We start from the raw sequence: 15,409 nt of genomic DNA, 5'->3' as shown, positions 1-15,409 counted from the left end.
CGTGGACAGCCAATCAGCGTGAGGATCGGTGGCTGCGCGCGCAGCTGGGCGGCCGCCATCTTGTGGGAGGGCACTGAAGAAGGGCAGAGGGAAGCACTGAGGAAGGAGGCGGCTGAGGTAGTTGTGGCGGCTGCGGTGGGAGGGAGCCTGTCTGGCTTGGGTCTCTGCCTCCTGCTCTTTCTGGTGGACTTTGCCGCTGGATGGGAGGACGGCTGTACGTGGTGTTGGGCTGTGGCTGTTCTCAAGGGCGTCCGCGACCTTCAGCCGCTGTGCCGCCTTTCTGGCTCCGGCCCGTGGCGAGGCAGCATCTGTGAAAGGCAGGCCGAGGGCAGAGAGCTCTTCTGAAAAGGAAAGCGTGTGTTGCGCTGTCTGGGCTCCGAGCCGCCCTCGAAAGTTTCCCAGTGACTCTTCTTCAGGGTTTTGCTTCGTCTTGTGTAAATAAAAGATAAGGTTGGCTTTTCAAATCGTCTACTGTAAATGTCTGGGGAGGTTTCTTTGAGGGTCTTTGCTGTTTCACCATCAGCAGGGTGCAGGCAGGCATCTCTAGCCGCATAGTAGAGGTGTTACAGGGTCGGGTTTGTGCAGGGGTTGTGTTCATGAATGCAGAACCAGCTACACCCGTTTTCTGTTTCTATTTTACAGGGTGCCAGGGGCTTCAGCATCTCTGCCAAGCTTGGGAGGTAGTGTGCGGTACGTGTGCTTCCTTTGAGCTGAGCTATAAAGTAAACAAGTATCTGTCCCAAATATAAGGCTTCCTTAAGCATAAGAGAAGGATACTCTTAGAAAAGATACCTCTAAGCATTAAAACCTCTTGTGCTGTAAGGATGGTCAGACACTGAAACAGGCTCTGCAGAGCATTTGTGGAGCCTCTATCTCTGGAAATACTTAAAACCTAATGACAAGTCCATGAGTGACCCTGTTTTGATCAGGTTGGGGTTGGATTATGTGATCTCTAGAGGTGCCTCTGCTACGGAGTGATTCTGCAAGTATGCTCCTGTATGTTTGATAGGCTATTGTGTTAACTGGCTTCTTGCAGTAGACCTGGAATTTTGGTCTGGATGCAGACAAAATGCAAAGGTGTGCTCTCATGTGCTTGGTGATTTCTCTGTACCTGTGAAAACACTTATAAGGTCCCGTAGTTGCCTCAGTTGGCTTGCTGGTATAGCTGAAAACTGAGTAGAAATATGTATTTTAGCCCAATCTGGTCAAGTAAGATACAATAGTAACGTGCAACTGTGAGCAGAGGTTTTACTGACCAAACACTTGTATTGTAATATAGTATGAAAGTTGCAACGCAGCATTTTGAATTGCAAAGTGGAGCAGTGGTCTTGCCTGAATCAGGTCACTGCTGAGCTTTTGGATGTGCAATTGAAGCTATTCCCCAGCTGAGCTTAGGATGAATTATTTTCATTAAGTATTGCAAATTCCTGAACAATTGCTAAAAAACTGTACCAAATGGTTGTGTAGGCAGGACTAGCAGTTTGGGTGGTTTAGGTTTTTTTTCAGGAATATTCCTTTGTTGTTGTTACTTCTTACATATTTTAATTTCTGTTAAATGAACTCTGGAAAGTCTGAAGTGCTCTCCTTTTCAGAGCCCCTTATTTTCCTGCCTTTTAAGATACAGTGCCCTGAATGTGCCCGTTTTTCAGTGTATATCTAGTGTGTTAAATGTTCTGGAAACATTTTAATAGCTGTCAGTGGAAGAACTAAGCGCAGCATGGAGATCAGTTTTATCTTCTATTGATCCTGTCCAACTGACTGTAAAACTTATTAACTGTCTTGTATTGCTTGTTAGAACCAGCAACCATGGCTGGCCATGACTCAGGATCTCAACACCAGTTCACTGGATTTCAGAAGTACTTCAATTCCTACACCATCACAGGCAGAAGGAATGTACGTATCATGACAGATTTTGTAGTCTGGTAATAATGATGTTTTCTGAGTTTTAGACTGACGGTAAACTTTTTTTTACAGTATGTAATAGCAACGTATACAGGCATTGCAATGCTCGTCTTGTATTTCAAGCTCAGACCTAAAAAGAAGACTCCTGCTGTGGCAGATAAGTAAATGGTAAGCGGCCAGTGTTCTTCTAGAAAATGATTCAATTCCAGCTAGGAAGAAAGAGTGACAAAAAAACTGCTAGTAACAAAGCATAACTAGGAGGAGAAACACAGACGTGAATTTTGTGCACAATTTTAAACCTTAATTATGTTATAGAGTCACTTTTTTGTTGGGGGCAGGGGGCATCCTGAACAAACTAGGTCATTACTGGGGTCTATAGAAATCATGGGTTACTACTATTCTTTTTGTTCTTTAGACATGCCAAGCAGGGCTAGGGATCCTCATGCGGAGTAAACAAGGAAGGAGGAATAACTAAGAGGAGATTAATGCTGCATTGTTAAGACCTTCTTTTGAACAGAGAAAAGGAGCACTATACACTAAAGCTGTATGCACTGAGACCTGAATAGGCAAGGACCATAGGGAAGTGGTTGAGCTTGTTCTTCCATAGCAAAAACCAAGTGTTACAATATATAGTCCACTTTCAAATACACTTCCACTGAAATAGCTTTTTGAAAAAACCTTTGTGTTGTCCTCATATCCTGCAAAATGGGTAGAAAACAATAAGCTTCAGCTTATTATTACTGTTTATGATAAAGGGACACTACTTCATTTTTTTTTTTTTAATATGTTGAAATTTGCCTGCTTTTATGTAGAACTGTTTGGACTGTGGGAAGGGATGATGCTCAAATAGCAAGCCTTGCACAGTGGTACTAATATGTTTGCTCTTTCATCTGTTGGCAGGTTTCTGGCATGTCTGAAGCACCAATCATTGTAAAGGAAGCTGATGTCCTGTGATGGCTAATAAAATATAAACAATTACTTGCTTTATTGAAAATATGACACGGTGCAAAGAAGCAGAAGTGGGGTACTTTTTCCTATTTCAAAAATAATTTGTAGTGAAGATGGAGTAGCTGATTCTTTCCTGAGTATTTGATATCATTTGTTGTTGTAACACATCCTAAAATGACCTGAGCACTCAGTAGTAATTTAGGAAAGATCTCAGCAGCATGATCATGACAAGCACAGAGCTTACAGCTGCTCAAAGCATCTCTGTGTTGCCAGGTGTCATAGTGGACATCAGTAAACTTGCATGGCTTGCAATACTTGGTTGTCCTGGTTACTCCTTTTTTTTTTTTTTTTTTTTTTTTTTTTACACTTCCAGCTACTAGCTTACATGGAAACCATTACTTCATTAATGATAATGCAATGCAGAACAGCAGTCAGCTGCAGCCTCTGTTGCCTGTATTTTGCATAGAATCTTTCTGGGTTTGAGTGAAAGCATCCCACGATAGCGTGATCAAATCCTAGCACACATTCCTTACTTTCTCAAAATGTTGACCTATATATACAGCCAGCTCCCTGCCCACCCCTAAAGCCAGAATATCATGTTCTCTACCCACTGTTTTTCTACAACAAAGTTCAGTAAAATTCATTTCTTTCAATGAAGATGATTACACAGCACAATGCTTCTTGGCAGGTCACCAGCAACAAGGGTTGAATGTGGGACCTGTGATTTAAAAGCACGAGACAAAAAAACCCTAAACTTAGGAGGTAAGCATGGTTGCTGGCAAAAAGAGTGTAGGTCAGAGGAGGTTACACGAGGTTCTTCTGTTCTCCCTCCAGCCTTAATTTATTATTAAAGCCATCCTTCTGCATAAAACTAGTCTTTCCGTCCTGTTTATATCAAGAGCCTCTGCCCTTTATGACTTTCCAGGTGAACAATAAATTTGTAACAGTGCATTCAACTGGCTAAAATGTATTGCATACAGTTAGAACTAAATATAAGTTAAACAACTAGTCATCAACTGCTGAACTACTTTGTTTCTCCTAGTAGAGTACTCACATTTAAAAGCACTACTCTCACATCCACTGCAGCTGTCAAGGAAAGAAAGCATCTTCTTCCAACATACAGTCTATAGACACAAGCTATGTGGTTTTAGTATTTATTATACTATCAAAAGTATAAAACTGTACAAAATAAAAAGGCAGAATGCGGCAGTGTTTTCTTCAAGCTCTCAATGCTGTATGTGCTTTTAGGTAACTTGCTTAATTTACTACAATCTTACTTAAGTCCAGCTGGTCATATTGAGTGCTAGGAAATTTTGATGTACCTTTACAGATAAAATCCATAATAGTTTAGTTTTAACCATTTGTCTTTAAAGAAAGTTTCCAAATTAGCTTCCTTATGAATTTTCCACCCTTATTTTGACATTTAATGCCCCAATGCCCCTTTACTCCAAGGCTTAGTCAGAAAAAGGATGAGATAGGAGGTAGTTCTTTGTTTACCTTAGAAATGTCAAGTCTTAGTTTTCTGCATCTTCAGTAGAGAGCCAGCAGATTGTTTAAGTGCCTGAGCCTCTACTGCAAGTATCAGGGAATACAAACTGAGATTTTCTTGTGTGTAGTTTGAAGAAGATTTTAAGAGGCCTTTCCCATTCATAGACCCCAAAACACGGTCTATCCTCCCAGTGTTTTGTATGTTTTACTTTTCCTTAGAAGCTCTGAGCTTTACTGGTTGTCCAGCAAGACTTACTGGAGTACAGCAGGGGTTATTTTGGGTGGCAATTGTCACACAAGCAGACAAGCCAGCCTTTCAAAAGCAAACTGATAGCATAGTGAGGACTGATTAAGCTTTTTGCTCTGCAATTTCTTGATCCTTCACTAGTTTTACAGTGTGATGTATTAAACTATATGCTGAAAGATTTTTGAAGCTTTTTAAATCTAATAAAACATATGAGGGTTGAAGTATACTGTTTTTAAATTTGGATGATGAATGTCAGTTTCCCCCCCAGATCTTCCCTCCAAAGAATTCACATTGCAATTTGTGTTGCTTATCACACAGCAGCAGCTACTTGTCAGAACAGAATAACAAGATCTGCATTTCTAATAACTCAAAAGAGCATAGAAGTTTGAAATCTTCTCAGGACTTGGTACTTAGATGCATAAAAACTACATGTAACTTCTCTGCAGTTCCCCACAAGCCTCTGCCTGCTGGGGTTATTCTTTCAATGCCCCATTTGTTGCTGTAATATTCTCACCATACCTGTTGCCCAGCCCAGGCTATAGTGAGTTAAACTACATTCTTCTTTTTTGAGTCTGAAGTTTTTACCTGTGTTTAAGACTGGTTAAACATTACCAAACCGTACATTAAGTGCTTTAAAAAAATCATTTGAGAACAAACACCAAGGCTGTTAACTTTCCAGAAGTTTCAGCAGAGCTCAATACCATCTCTGAGAGGAGACAGCCATTTTCATATACATACATATATGTATATATATGTGTACGTATACATTTATCAAAAGCACCATGAAACAACTCCTTCCTTTAAACTCACATTGTCTTGTCAATCTCCAGCATTTTCAAACTGTGAGAGCAGAATATGTGAATTACGAGAGCAGAACAGAGAAGATGTTGCTTGAGTTAGTTTACATAGTTTTGTTTTTCCTGCAATGGACTGCTGAAGTCCACCCTACCATACAAGACATTTCTCTTCATCTCACATCCTGAGGTCACTGCTGCAACAACTTGGCACAGCCAGTCTTACATCTTCCTGATCTACTGTGAACTGTAGGCTCCTGCAGCTAGCAGCAAGTTCCTGCGTGTAAAATGAAGGTGTACAACTGGAGTTGATTTGGTCATGTATGTACCTAGTAACAAGTCCTGTGAGTTTTCAGGCAAGTTTATGTGTCCAGTGGCTGTAGTAAAGTCATCTGTTTCTAAATCTTCAAATGCTTTCACTGCATCCCACAGCCGAACTGTGTTATCCATTGAACCTAAAAGGGAAAAAAGGAAAGTAACATTTAAAAGTCTTTTCCTTACTAGACAGCAAGTAAACACAACAGGAGTTAATACTCACAAAGCTGAATTACTCATAATTGAATCCTAAGCCCTCAACCTGCAATGAAGCATTTTTAAACAAGCCTTTAACACAGCAAAAGCACACATAAAAGCTATCACCTGTAATCTAACAGGAACACACTGTGGATAAAGTGCAAAGAAGCATCTCTCAGAACATCTGGGTTTCCATTCTATCAGCCAGCACTTGAAAAGGCAAGACAACCTTAGGGCTACACGCCAACTCCACCAGATGTTTATGATTCTAAGTCACACAATAACTTTTTTTTTTTAATACTGGAATAGTTTCTTTGATAGAGGGAAGATTCAGTATTTTGCAGGCCCAGTGGTCTGTGCTTTCATTGGAGCACTGGTCAGCTGGAGGAACCACCCTGCAGGCTGGATCAAGCCTGCACTCTGGAAGCATTCACTCTATAGAAGCGGCTCACTTAGGATTCTTAAAGCACTGCAGTTAGAAACAGGGAACTAAATAAATTCCTAGCCTGGTTTTGTAAGGAAATTACTTAGGATACAGCTTACAGTATCTGTACATTATTTCTTCTATCAGTAACTTGAACTTTTTCACTAACTTCAACTAGTTAACAACAGAGCAAATTTGGAATTTCCTAAATTCCTATGCATTTTAAGACAACAGTTCACAGAGATGAAACTTTGTGCCTTCACAGAGTGAAAATAGTGGCAAAAGAGCCCTACCAAATCAGCCACCAGAGTATCCATGTGGACAAACAGGAAAACCAAGCAAACTTTACAAGTTCCACTGCTCATAAACCTGATTGTTGATGTATAATTTTATATTAAAAATCTAGCATGAAGAAACAGTAAGGCTACAAATTACTTATTTTCTTGCCCTCTCTTCAAGTCCTGCTATGTACCACCCACTTCTCCTCCCATCTCAGTACCCCAAGCATCTTTAAGTCCAGCCACTTCTTGTCTCCCCTAGAGATATTTCTGACTTCAGTTTACACCAACACTATACACAGACCCCAACATTCACTATCAATTAACTGTGTAACACCTTTCCTTCAGTTCCCAGAATACCTTGTACCATTAGTTTTAATTTGCTGCCTCTGCTTAAGAAAATGACTAATTTGTCTTCCACATCTTAAGGAATCCATTACATAATCCCACTTCATATAGATGGAACACAATGGAAACTTGTTTGCTTCCAGTGACTTTTACCTGATGCTAAAATCTCCCCATCTCTACTGAATCGGAGCGCATAGATAGTGTCAGTGTGCCCTTTCAGTTCTCCAACCATCAAGCCATGTCCAATATCCCACAGCAGAACTCTGCCATCTGTTGCTCCTGTAGCTAGGAATCGTCCATTAGGTGAAAATGCCAATGAATGAATCGGACCCTACAAAAGACATTTGCAGAGAGGAAAGCCAAACAAGCTAATTAAGCCTACTTAGTCAGTCATCTGTATTCTGAACGCTGTATTCTTCAGAATCCCACCATAGAAATTAAGTCACATTGGTGATGTGCCTTTACCTTATGTCCAGTGAATATTCTTACACAATTCCCATTTAAAACATCCCAGAGCCGTACAGTCCTGTCTGCTGAGCCAGTGGCAATATAGTTGGAGTTAGGGTGAAATCGAGTACATGTCACATCTGCAAGGTGGCCAGCAAATATCCGTAATGGCTGGTAATGATCTGTTGCCCACAGTCTGAAAAGAAAAGCTTTGTAATAAAGGGAGCCCCCATAAAGTCCAGAATCTGTTGCACGGTAATAAAAAAAAAAGATGCAATTATATGAGTGGCTTCTTACTGATAAGTTTACTGAATTAGCAGGATCTGTCTGGAAAACTATGCTTTTCAGAAGGGAGAAATAAAGAATATTCTCTCATAGTTAATAAACAGCAGGAGAAAATATTTTTAATGAAATGACCATATATGAGGATGCTATCTCTGATGTATGTTGAAAAAGAAAAAAATATATATGTTAAAACAGTTGCTTAGTATTTTAACTCACGTGTAATAAAATGTATTCCCCGTAATAGGTTAGCCTATAGTATATCAGCCAATAATCACCTTCAGGGTTAATTCACCACAAAACTGATAAATAGAAAATTTATCTAATTTCTTACCTAGCCACTCTGTCATGTCCCCCTGACACAAAGTAATACCCGTAAGGAGAGAACTGTGTATCCCATACTGGATAGTTGTGTCCTTTATATCCCACCAGACATGTGAATGTTTGGAGGCTCCACAATCTGACAGTACCATCCTCAGAACAGGACAACAGGTAGTTCCTGTCACAGGAGAAAGTACAGTACATTACATATCAAATTAACACTGTGTAATCACTGCACAAGCTCTGTAATTCTATGATACATAAAAATCTCCACTGGGCAGCTACCATTTAGTATGTCCCATGTAAATCAGCATTTCAGTGAAGTAAGCAACAATAAAGCGTTCAGGAAGAATTGAGCCCTTGGTCCTTATGCAAAAGAGACATTTGAATGTTGATGATTAATTCTGATGACACAGCAATACAGCCCTCTGTATTGCTGTGTACCCCTCACATTACATTCACACACACACAAAAAAAAAACCTATGCTATATTACTCTAAAATAATCTTAATGTAACTCTGAACTAAATGGTACAATTCCCTGAATGTGATCCCGGTATGAATTCTTTTTCTTAATTCATAAGAAATTATGAATAGACTCCACGTATAGAGTATAGATCATATATAGACTCTACATTCACGTTCCGCAGAAAGTTTACTTCTCAGCTGTATTTCTGTGATGGTTGTCTCTTGTGTAGCTTACACACTGTTTTAAATTCTGCTATTTTAAAGAAGACACAAGAGTTACTTTAATCTTCTGGAAAAAACTGCCTTAAAAACACGTTCACATTCATAGCATACAATTAAGACCCAAGAGAAGCAAACTAATTAGCTTGAAAACTTTATTTTACCTATCAGGACTGAAGCTGGTGCCATAGACAGGTCCACTGTGACCATATAAAATCTTCAACTCACTTGCAGTTTTCTCATCCATGATCCTCTCCAAGACATCATCCGATTCTTTGTCAATCAGACTGAGGTCTGCAATATTACAAAGTTCATGCATCATAACAACTGCCAGAGGTTCAAAGACAAATGCCATGAAAACAAGTAACATCTTCTCCAAAAGCGATAAGTAACTCATGAACAAAAGCACCCTGAAATAGGTCATGGTGAAGTATATACAATGGCACTTCTACCCTTGTAAAAGGTGACAATAATATTTTAGATAAATAATCACTCTTTCACAAGTCTTCATAATAGATAAAATCAATAAAAAGTCATAATAGATAAAATCCTGATGGGTTTATTTTTCATACAAGTATTGTTTAACCTTAAGACACACTTCTCGAGATGACAAATTTTCATGTCTTTTCCCAGAAAGTTAATATGGCACAAACAGGTGTTTTGACAGCTTCCCACTACACACAACTTAAAATAACTTTCCATCTGTAGGCTACTATTTGCTGAACACCACAACCACATTTCTTTTCAGAACCAAGACTAAGAACTGTTCACTTGTGTGCAGGCTGCCTGGCAGTAGGTGTACACTACCAGACATCTCATTCCTTTCAAAATATATATTTCTAATGATAAGATGCAAAAATACAACTGTGCACAGTGTTTCTTCAAAGTAACAACATGCAACTGCTCAAAACAGCTCTCCTGATTAGACACAGTTTTCTGTTCACACAAAACACATGTGACATAAACCATACACACTGACATTAAATTTTTTTGATTCAATTACCTGCTGCTGCTTTTACACTACGTAGCTTTTTCGGAGTCACGGACCACACTCTGACTGTAGAGTCAGCAAAGCCTCCTACAATCATGCTAGAGTCATCTGTAATATCCACTGCAGTTAAACCCTATAGACAAAATAGCCACTGATGTTGTTAGTAGCTTTCACAATGTATTTCAAACATTACCAAATCTAATATACTAAAAAGAGAATTAACTATACTCATTTAACAAAAATAGAACAGTTTGGACAAACACATATTTGAAATTAACACGTATATTCTTGCACCACTAGAGAGATATACAGACGAGGCATAGTTAATGATGACAAAGTAGCACTGCTTCCCAGTATTTTGGTGCAAATCGACTCTCTACTGTATTCTGTAGAATACACTCAGGGTCACATAGGAAAAGTGAAAGAGAGAATTAAGGCAAAATCAGAGCAAACCCAAGGAACGTAGAAATTAGCTTAAGGAAGTCTATCAGTAGAATTCTGAATGTTCCAAATACTCTGATAACCAACTCTTAACTCTTCAGCCTTCTTTCTTTATTAAGAGTGAAGTTTATCATTTTGATTCCCTCCTTCACATCGCCCAAATTCTTCTTTTACCAACCTGATAAGCGTTAAGGAACGTGTAGAAACAGATGGAAGGCAGGCACTCTGGCCCAAGACGCACACGTCTGGCAGCTTCCTTCATGTTCATCACTTTATCCAGTTTATCTGAATCTTTCAGTTCAGGAAGAGGAATTCTAGAAGCGCACATTTTTACGAACTTTCCATATTGTCAATTTAAACAGAGAAAGCAGAATCTTCACATGCAACCTTGTAACTCAATATTCAAATACCAAAATAAATTCAGAAGAATGAAATACTACATAAAAGATTGATGAGAAAAAGAAGCAATAGCTTTAAGAATTTCAGACAGGTAGTGAAACGAGGTAACTAATTGAGTATGGCTAGAAAAGATAAGGGAGTAACCAAATAAAATCAAGGGAAATCTAGATTGACATGAAGAGCAAAGACAGAAGGTTATATGCTAAGCTTTGCATTACATCCCCTGAAGTCTTATGGCTACAGCTGAAATGGACAAAGAGCTAAAAACATCACATGACCAGCATTGTACATTTGGCATGATAATGCTGGATTTAACAAGAGTTCTTTACACATCATTCCCTTGGTACCTGTTTTGAGGAGGAGCATTAGGGTCTTGTTTTTTACTTTTTGACCCTACGCTGTCTCTTTTAGGTTTTTTCTTCTTTGGTTTTCCTTCCTCATTTTCTCCTTCTTCATCTTCATCATCCAAAGGCACATCAAACTCTGGTTCTTTCAATAAGCCAAAGAAAACCTGCAAGGCAATAAGATACGTATCACATAACGGTAACTGTTGCTATTACTGAAAACTAATTTTTCAGTCTGAAAGGGACAGCTCCACTAAATTTAACATTACTGCATTCATTACTGATTAGCCTGTCACGAGTGTAATACACGTTCTGCTGTTATACCCAACAATTGATCTGGACAACTGTGAGTTCTCCCACAATCTCTTAGTACTTCCCTAAAGCAAATTCCTTGCAACTTACATAGTTTATTTGTGTGGCATTGTGATACTACGCTACTGAGAACTACCCAGTCTTTGCAGTAACAACTGGAAGTAAGAATGATTGCTTCCAGATGGGTCAATTTTAAAACTAGACAGCAAAATCATGAGTTCAAATCTAATTCAGCAAGCAGAACAGAGTTGTCTCTCACAGTTCCTTCTACTGGTCAGTGACACATTATGATTTCTCTACTTCTGATAACATCTATTTGTACAGAACTCTTTCTTTACTTTGTTCATGTTGTCTTTTAAGATCTAAAGTAGCAATAGTCAGTACTTCCTGAAAAACTGCTCTGGAAACATTCAATAATAAAAAGCAACATTCTTTTCCTCATACCTTTGCTTTATTTGCCTCTCGTTTTGCCTCCCCAGCCAAGCTTCCAACCATAGCATCTATTTGTTGCTTACTACGAGGCATTCCATCAAAAATATCAATGTAGAGATGTTCCTGAACAATGTTCCAGATCTGGTTGTTCTGCTTTTCCTGAAGATGCCTCTTCAAGAGTTGGTAAGAGTCACGGGAAATACGCAGAACAAACTTGCTTGTTCGGAAATCCAGCATGGTCTCATTGCCTTTCATATGTTCTTTTTTGGTTAAGCTAGATAATACACGGAGGTCATCTTGGTAATAACATTCCTGATCTCCATGAAATCTATTGAAATAATTTAACGTGTGGTAAAAGATTTATTAGGAAAATGTTATCTCCTAAGTGCACACTTAATTACATCATTTTAGCATGAAACACAGTAGCTTCCAAAGTTTCCTCAATAACTATATATGGAATGAACTTTCTGCTGGAATAAAATTCCTTCCACAAGGAATTAGCAACTTATAAGACACAGTAAAATTAGTCAAGAGTTAAAAAAAACAAGATGAAGAGAGTACACAGAAATGCATATGCCCGAAGGATTACTGCCCGAAGTAAATAGTTACACTAATACATCTATTTACATAAATGAAACTTCAATTTGTGGTGCCATAAAGTACAAGGCATTTCTTATTATGTAAGACTACCTGGATGTATTTATAATTGACTCATTACATGAATATGCACATTTAACAATGAACACATTCCTCACTTTCCACTCACATTATCTAATAGCTGACATACATGAAAATAAGTTTCCATTTTTAATTCAAATCATTTAAGATACTTGTGGCAGGGAACATTTTAACTATTTAAAGAACTTTTTTTCTGACCATATTTGAGGGATAAACACGGGTTAAAATGTTTCATAATTGGTCTGACCCCAGAATATAAATTAAATTTAAATTTATCCTCAAGTGATAAAGATGTGAAACACAGTAAGAGCACACGAAAAACATGTATTAACAATAAATTATTTCCTTTAATCTTAGAAGAATTTAAATATATATACTATATTTGTAAACATTTATAGACTGCACTGCTTTGGATCTCAGTGCAACTTTCAAGTGCTAGAAAATGAGCCCACAATCTTTCCCTAAAGCAGCAGCATCTTTTCATTGATACTTTGCAGCAGGGAACCCATCACCTCAACATAAACACCATTAAAATCTGCATGTGTACTGTTCAAAAGCATGGAGTTTGCACATCTTTCTAATACTGGAGGTTGGAAAAGGATTAACAGCAAACCACAGATTTTAAGTCCTTTCAGCATTACAGAAGAACATGTGTTTGTATATGTATATATGCACATATGCACACACACACCTATGCCAGCCACTACAACTAACAGACTTAATCAACGTAGCAAACATCACATAATGGAATTACACAAATTAAAATCACTTACCTTTCAAAAAAAGACTTAGCTTCACTCTCATGCTGATTGTAGACCAACTCCAAGTACATGTGCACAAAGAGAGGATAAAACAGCTGAGACAGTTCGGCTCGATGACAGTCCAGGGAACACTCAATGAAGTTTTTTAAACCACTGTAGTACTCCTCGTACAGCGTTGGGTCCCCCTGCTGATTGTAGGCAGACAACACTGCACTCACATCTGGCTGATCCTCCACAACAACTCCTCCTCCAACTGCAAAAGCGTTAGCATATACCAGATTGTAATGCTGTCCTGAAGAGCAATACACAAATAGCAAATACACAGTGGCTAAGAACTGCTATGCTGAGGTGAGGCACTCAGAACAAAGCAGAACACTGCATTTGTTCAGCCCTACCTTTAAGTGATACAATTGAGAGGATGGTGGCACACTAACTATAGCCCAGCAACTGATTCTTCTAGTACAGCCTGTCATTTTTTGTGCCCTCCCTGCCAAAAGCTGCCTACAAAGTATTTAACATAGTGCCTAACTCAGCTAAGTGAAAAAAAGCTAGTGTCACATCAGAATCCTTCACTGCAAGGGCTAGAAACTGCCAAATGAGAAGCTGAATATTTTTAAGCCTGTAAGATATACTCACTATAATTATTTTGCTTCTAACAAGCAAGCAAATTAAGTTAATCAACTGAACAATTTACCAAGACCACTTAACAGCCATTACAGGGCAGTGACTTTTTGTCACTTCCTAACACTCTTATGGCAGTCATTAAACACTTTCATCTCTTGGTCTTCTATCTTAATATATATATATCTCCTACCAGCTGATGCCAGGAACAAGCTGACTTCATACTGTAGTCTTACTGCCGTTCAGACATATAAGTTCCTGAAACACTTCCAATATTACGTAAAGCTGCCCCACAGAACATCTTCATTAAACTTTATTACACTCTATCTGAGGAACAACTAAAGCTGCTGTCAGCTGGCACTAGAAATGCATAAAGCCTTCTCCACGGGCACCCTATTGCTCCTTCTTCGAAATGCAGCAGTTTGTACATCGTGGCTCTGGCAACATCCCTGCAGCCATCACCTCTAACTACAAAGGGAATCTTCAGCCTCTCGTGATGGCCTTCTTGAGCTGGTAGCCAAAGACAACGAGAAGCACCTTTCATTCCAACAGTGGTCCCAGCAAGTAAAACAGACAGCCTATCCTCGGTCCCCTCCTCTTAGAGGTGCACCTCAAAATCGCGATCTCTTCTGGAGTTGCACGGCAGACTGCCAGAACCACCGATTCCCCCGAGGACTGGGGTGCAGCCTTATCCGTCCCGGGAGGAGCCACCCTGGGGAACACAGCCCGTGCCTCAGCATCACAGAGCCCCGGGGCAGCGGGAAGCACACCGAGTCCCTCCCGGCGGGCCCCCCCTCCCGCAGCTGCCGAACGGGTCTCACCTTTACCCGGTGGCACTGCGGCCGCTGCCGCCACCCCCGGGCTGGAAGAGGCGACGGGGGCGACGCTGCCTCCTATCGCGATGGCGGCGGCGGCGGTGACCCGGCTGAGCAGCGCCTCGCTGCTGCTGGCATCCCCTTCGCTCCCCGGGGCTCCCGGGAGCCCGGCACCGGCGGGGCTGAGGGCGGCGGTTCCGAGGTCCTCGCCGAGCAGGCGGGCTTCGCGACGCAGGATCTCCTCAGACTCGCGGAGGTTGCTGCGCCGCAGGAACTGCAGCACGGCCACCAGCGTCTGCCGGTCCAGCGCCGCCGGAGAGGCGGCCGGGCCCGGTGCCGAGGGCTTACCGGACGACGCGGCCCCGGCGCTCCCCGCCGCCTCCCCCTCCGCAGCCGCGGCCGACGGAGCGGGGGGAGCGGCGGTGGCGGGGGGAGCGGCGGGGGGCTGTGGCGGCGTCTCCGCCTCTGGGTCCGGCTTCACCGCGACAACCTCCGCCGGCTCCTCAGCTACCGCCGCCATCTTGCATCGCCCCCCATTCGCCGGTGGCGGGCGGCTGCCGCCAAGCGCGAATGTTTTTGCGACAATCAGGGCAAAGGAAGGGCACCGCCCTCTGTGACTGGCAGAGCGCTCGTAGCTTCGTTTTGCGACGCTGCCGGGAGGGCTTTACGGCAGCGAGGTGGTCTGAGAGAGCAGGGCGTCGTGTTCGGCGGTGCTGCTCCGCGGGCGTCCTGCTGCAAACAGGGACCGGTGACCGCATGGGCGCGAACCACGGGAAGCACCGCTACTTTCTGTGCGTGTATGTGAGAGATCGTATTCAAAGTGACGTTGACTTTGTATTAAAAAATCAATACTGCCTCCGGTATCCTGCTTGGAGAAGACCAACGATGTCTCTCAGACTGTGCCATTTCGAGGTTGATTCCGAATTAATTACAGCCG

At 41.1% G+C, this 15,409-nt stretch overlaps 2 protein-coding genes across 3 annotated transcripts; one reads left to right on the top strand and one right to left on the bottom strand.

Moving 5' to 3' along the window:
- Positions 1–25: 25 nt before the first annotated feature.
- On the top strand, positions 26–2,880 carry ATP5MK (ATP synthase membrane subunit k). 2 transcript variants are annotated; one of them, XM_031597548.2, is made up of 5 exons: positions 26–117; positions 643–690; positions 1,796–1,893; positions 1,975–2,070; positions 2,803–2,880. In XM_031597548.2, exons 3-4 carry the CDS (start codon positions 1,807–1,809, stop codon positions 2,065–2,067), a joined length of 180 nt encoding a protein of 59 aa, XP_031453408.1. In that variant the 5' UTR covers positions 26–117; positions 643–690; positions 1,796–1,806; the 3' UTR covers positions 2,068–2,070; positions 2,803–2,880. The 2 variants fall into 2 exon arrangements, with proteins under 2 accessions (XP_031453408.1, XP_031453410.1); XM_031597550.2 differs by having other exon boundaries at positions 45–120.
- A 1,649-nt stretch (positions 2,881–4,529) lies between these two features.
- TAF5 (TATA-box binding protein associated factor 5) lies at positions 4,530–15,255 on the bottom strand. The gene is made up of 11 exons (XM_031597537.2): positions 14,479–15,255; positions 13,049–13,289; positions 11,610–11,925; positions 10,857–11,020; positions 10,289–10,424; positions 9,682–9,802; positions 8,843–8,972; positions 8,006–8,170; positions 7,408–7,585; positions 7,096–7,273; positions 4,530–5,834 (listed from the first exon to the last, which is right to left on the bottom strand). Exons 1-11 carry the CDS (start codon positions 14,990–14,992, stop codon positions 5,617–5,619), a joined length of 2,361 nt encoding a protein of 786 aa, XP_031453397.1. The 5' UTR covers positions 14,993–15,255; the 3' UTR covers positions 4,530–5,616.
- Positions 15,256–15,409: the final 154 nt, after the last annotated feature.

The sequence above is a fragment of the Phasianus colchicus genome, chromosome 8 (assembly GCF_987193195.1).
Source record: "Phasianus colchicus chromosome 8, bPhaCol1.hap1.1, whole genome shotgun sequence".
In the NCBI taxonomy this organism is placed as follows: Eukaryota; Metazoa; Chordata; class Aves; order Galliformes; family Phasianidae; genus Phasianus; species Phasianus colchicus.
This window is presented reverse-complemented; position numbering and strand designations above follow the sequence as displayed.

Bases quoted from the DNA above. Each gene is read 5' to 3' on its own strand.
- ATP5MK (XM_031597548.2), top strand. From the start codon at position 1,807: ATGGCTGGCCATGACTCAGGATCTCAACACCAGTTCACTGGATTTCAG. The intron at 1,894-1,974 runs GTACGTATCATG...TTTTTTTTACAG, and splicing joins CCATCACAGGCAGAAGGAAT to TATGTAATAGCAACGTATAC.
- TAF5 (XM_031597537.2), bottom strand. From the start codon at position 14,992: ATGGCGGCGGTAGCTGAGGAGCCGGCGGAGGTTGTCGCGGTGAAGCCG. The intron at 8,171-8,842 runs GTAAAATAAAGT...CTCCTGTGACAG, and splicing joins ACCAGCTTCAGTCCTGATAG to GAACTACCTGTTGTCCTGTT. The intron at 7,586-8,005 runs GTAAGAAATTAG...TTTTCTTTTCAG, and splicing joins GGACATGACAGAGTGGCTAG to ACTGTGGGCAACAGATCATT.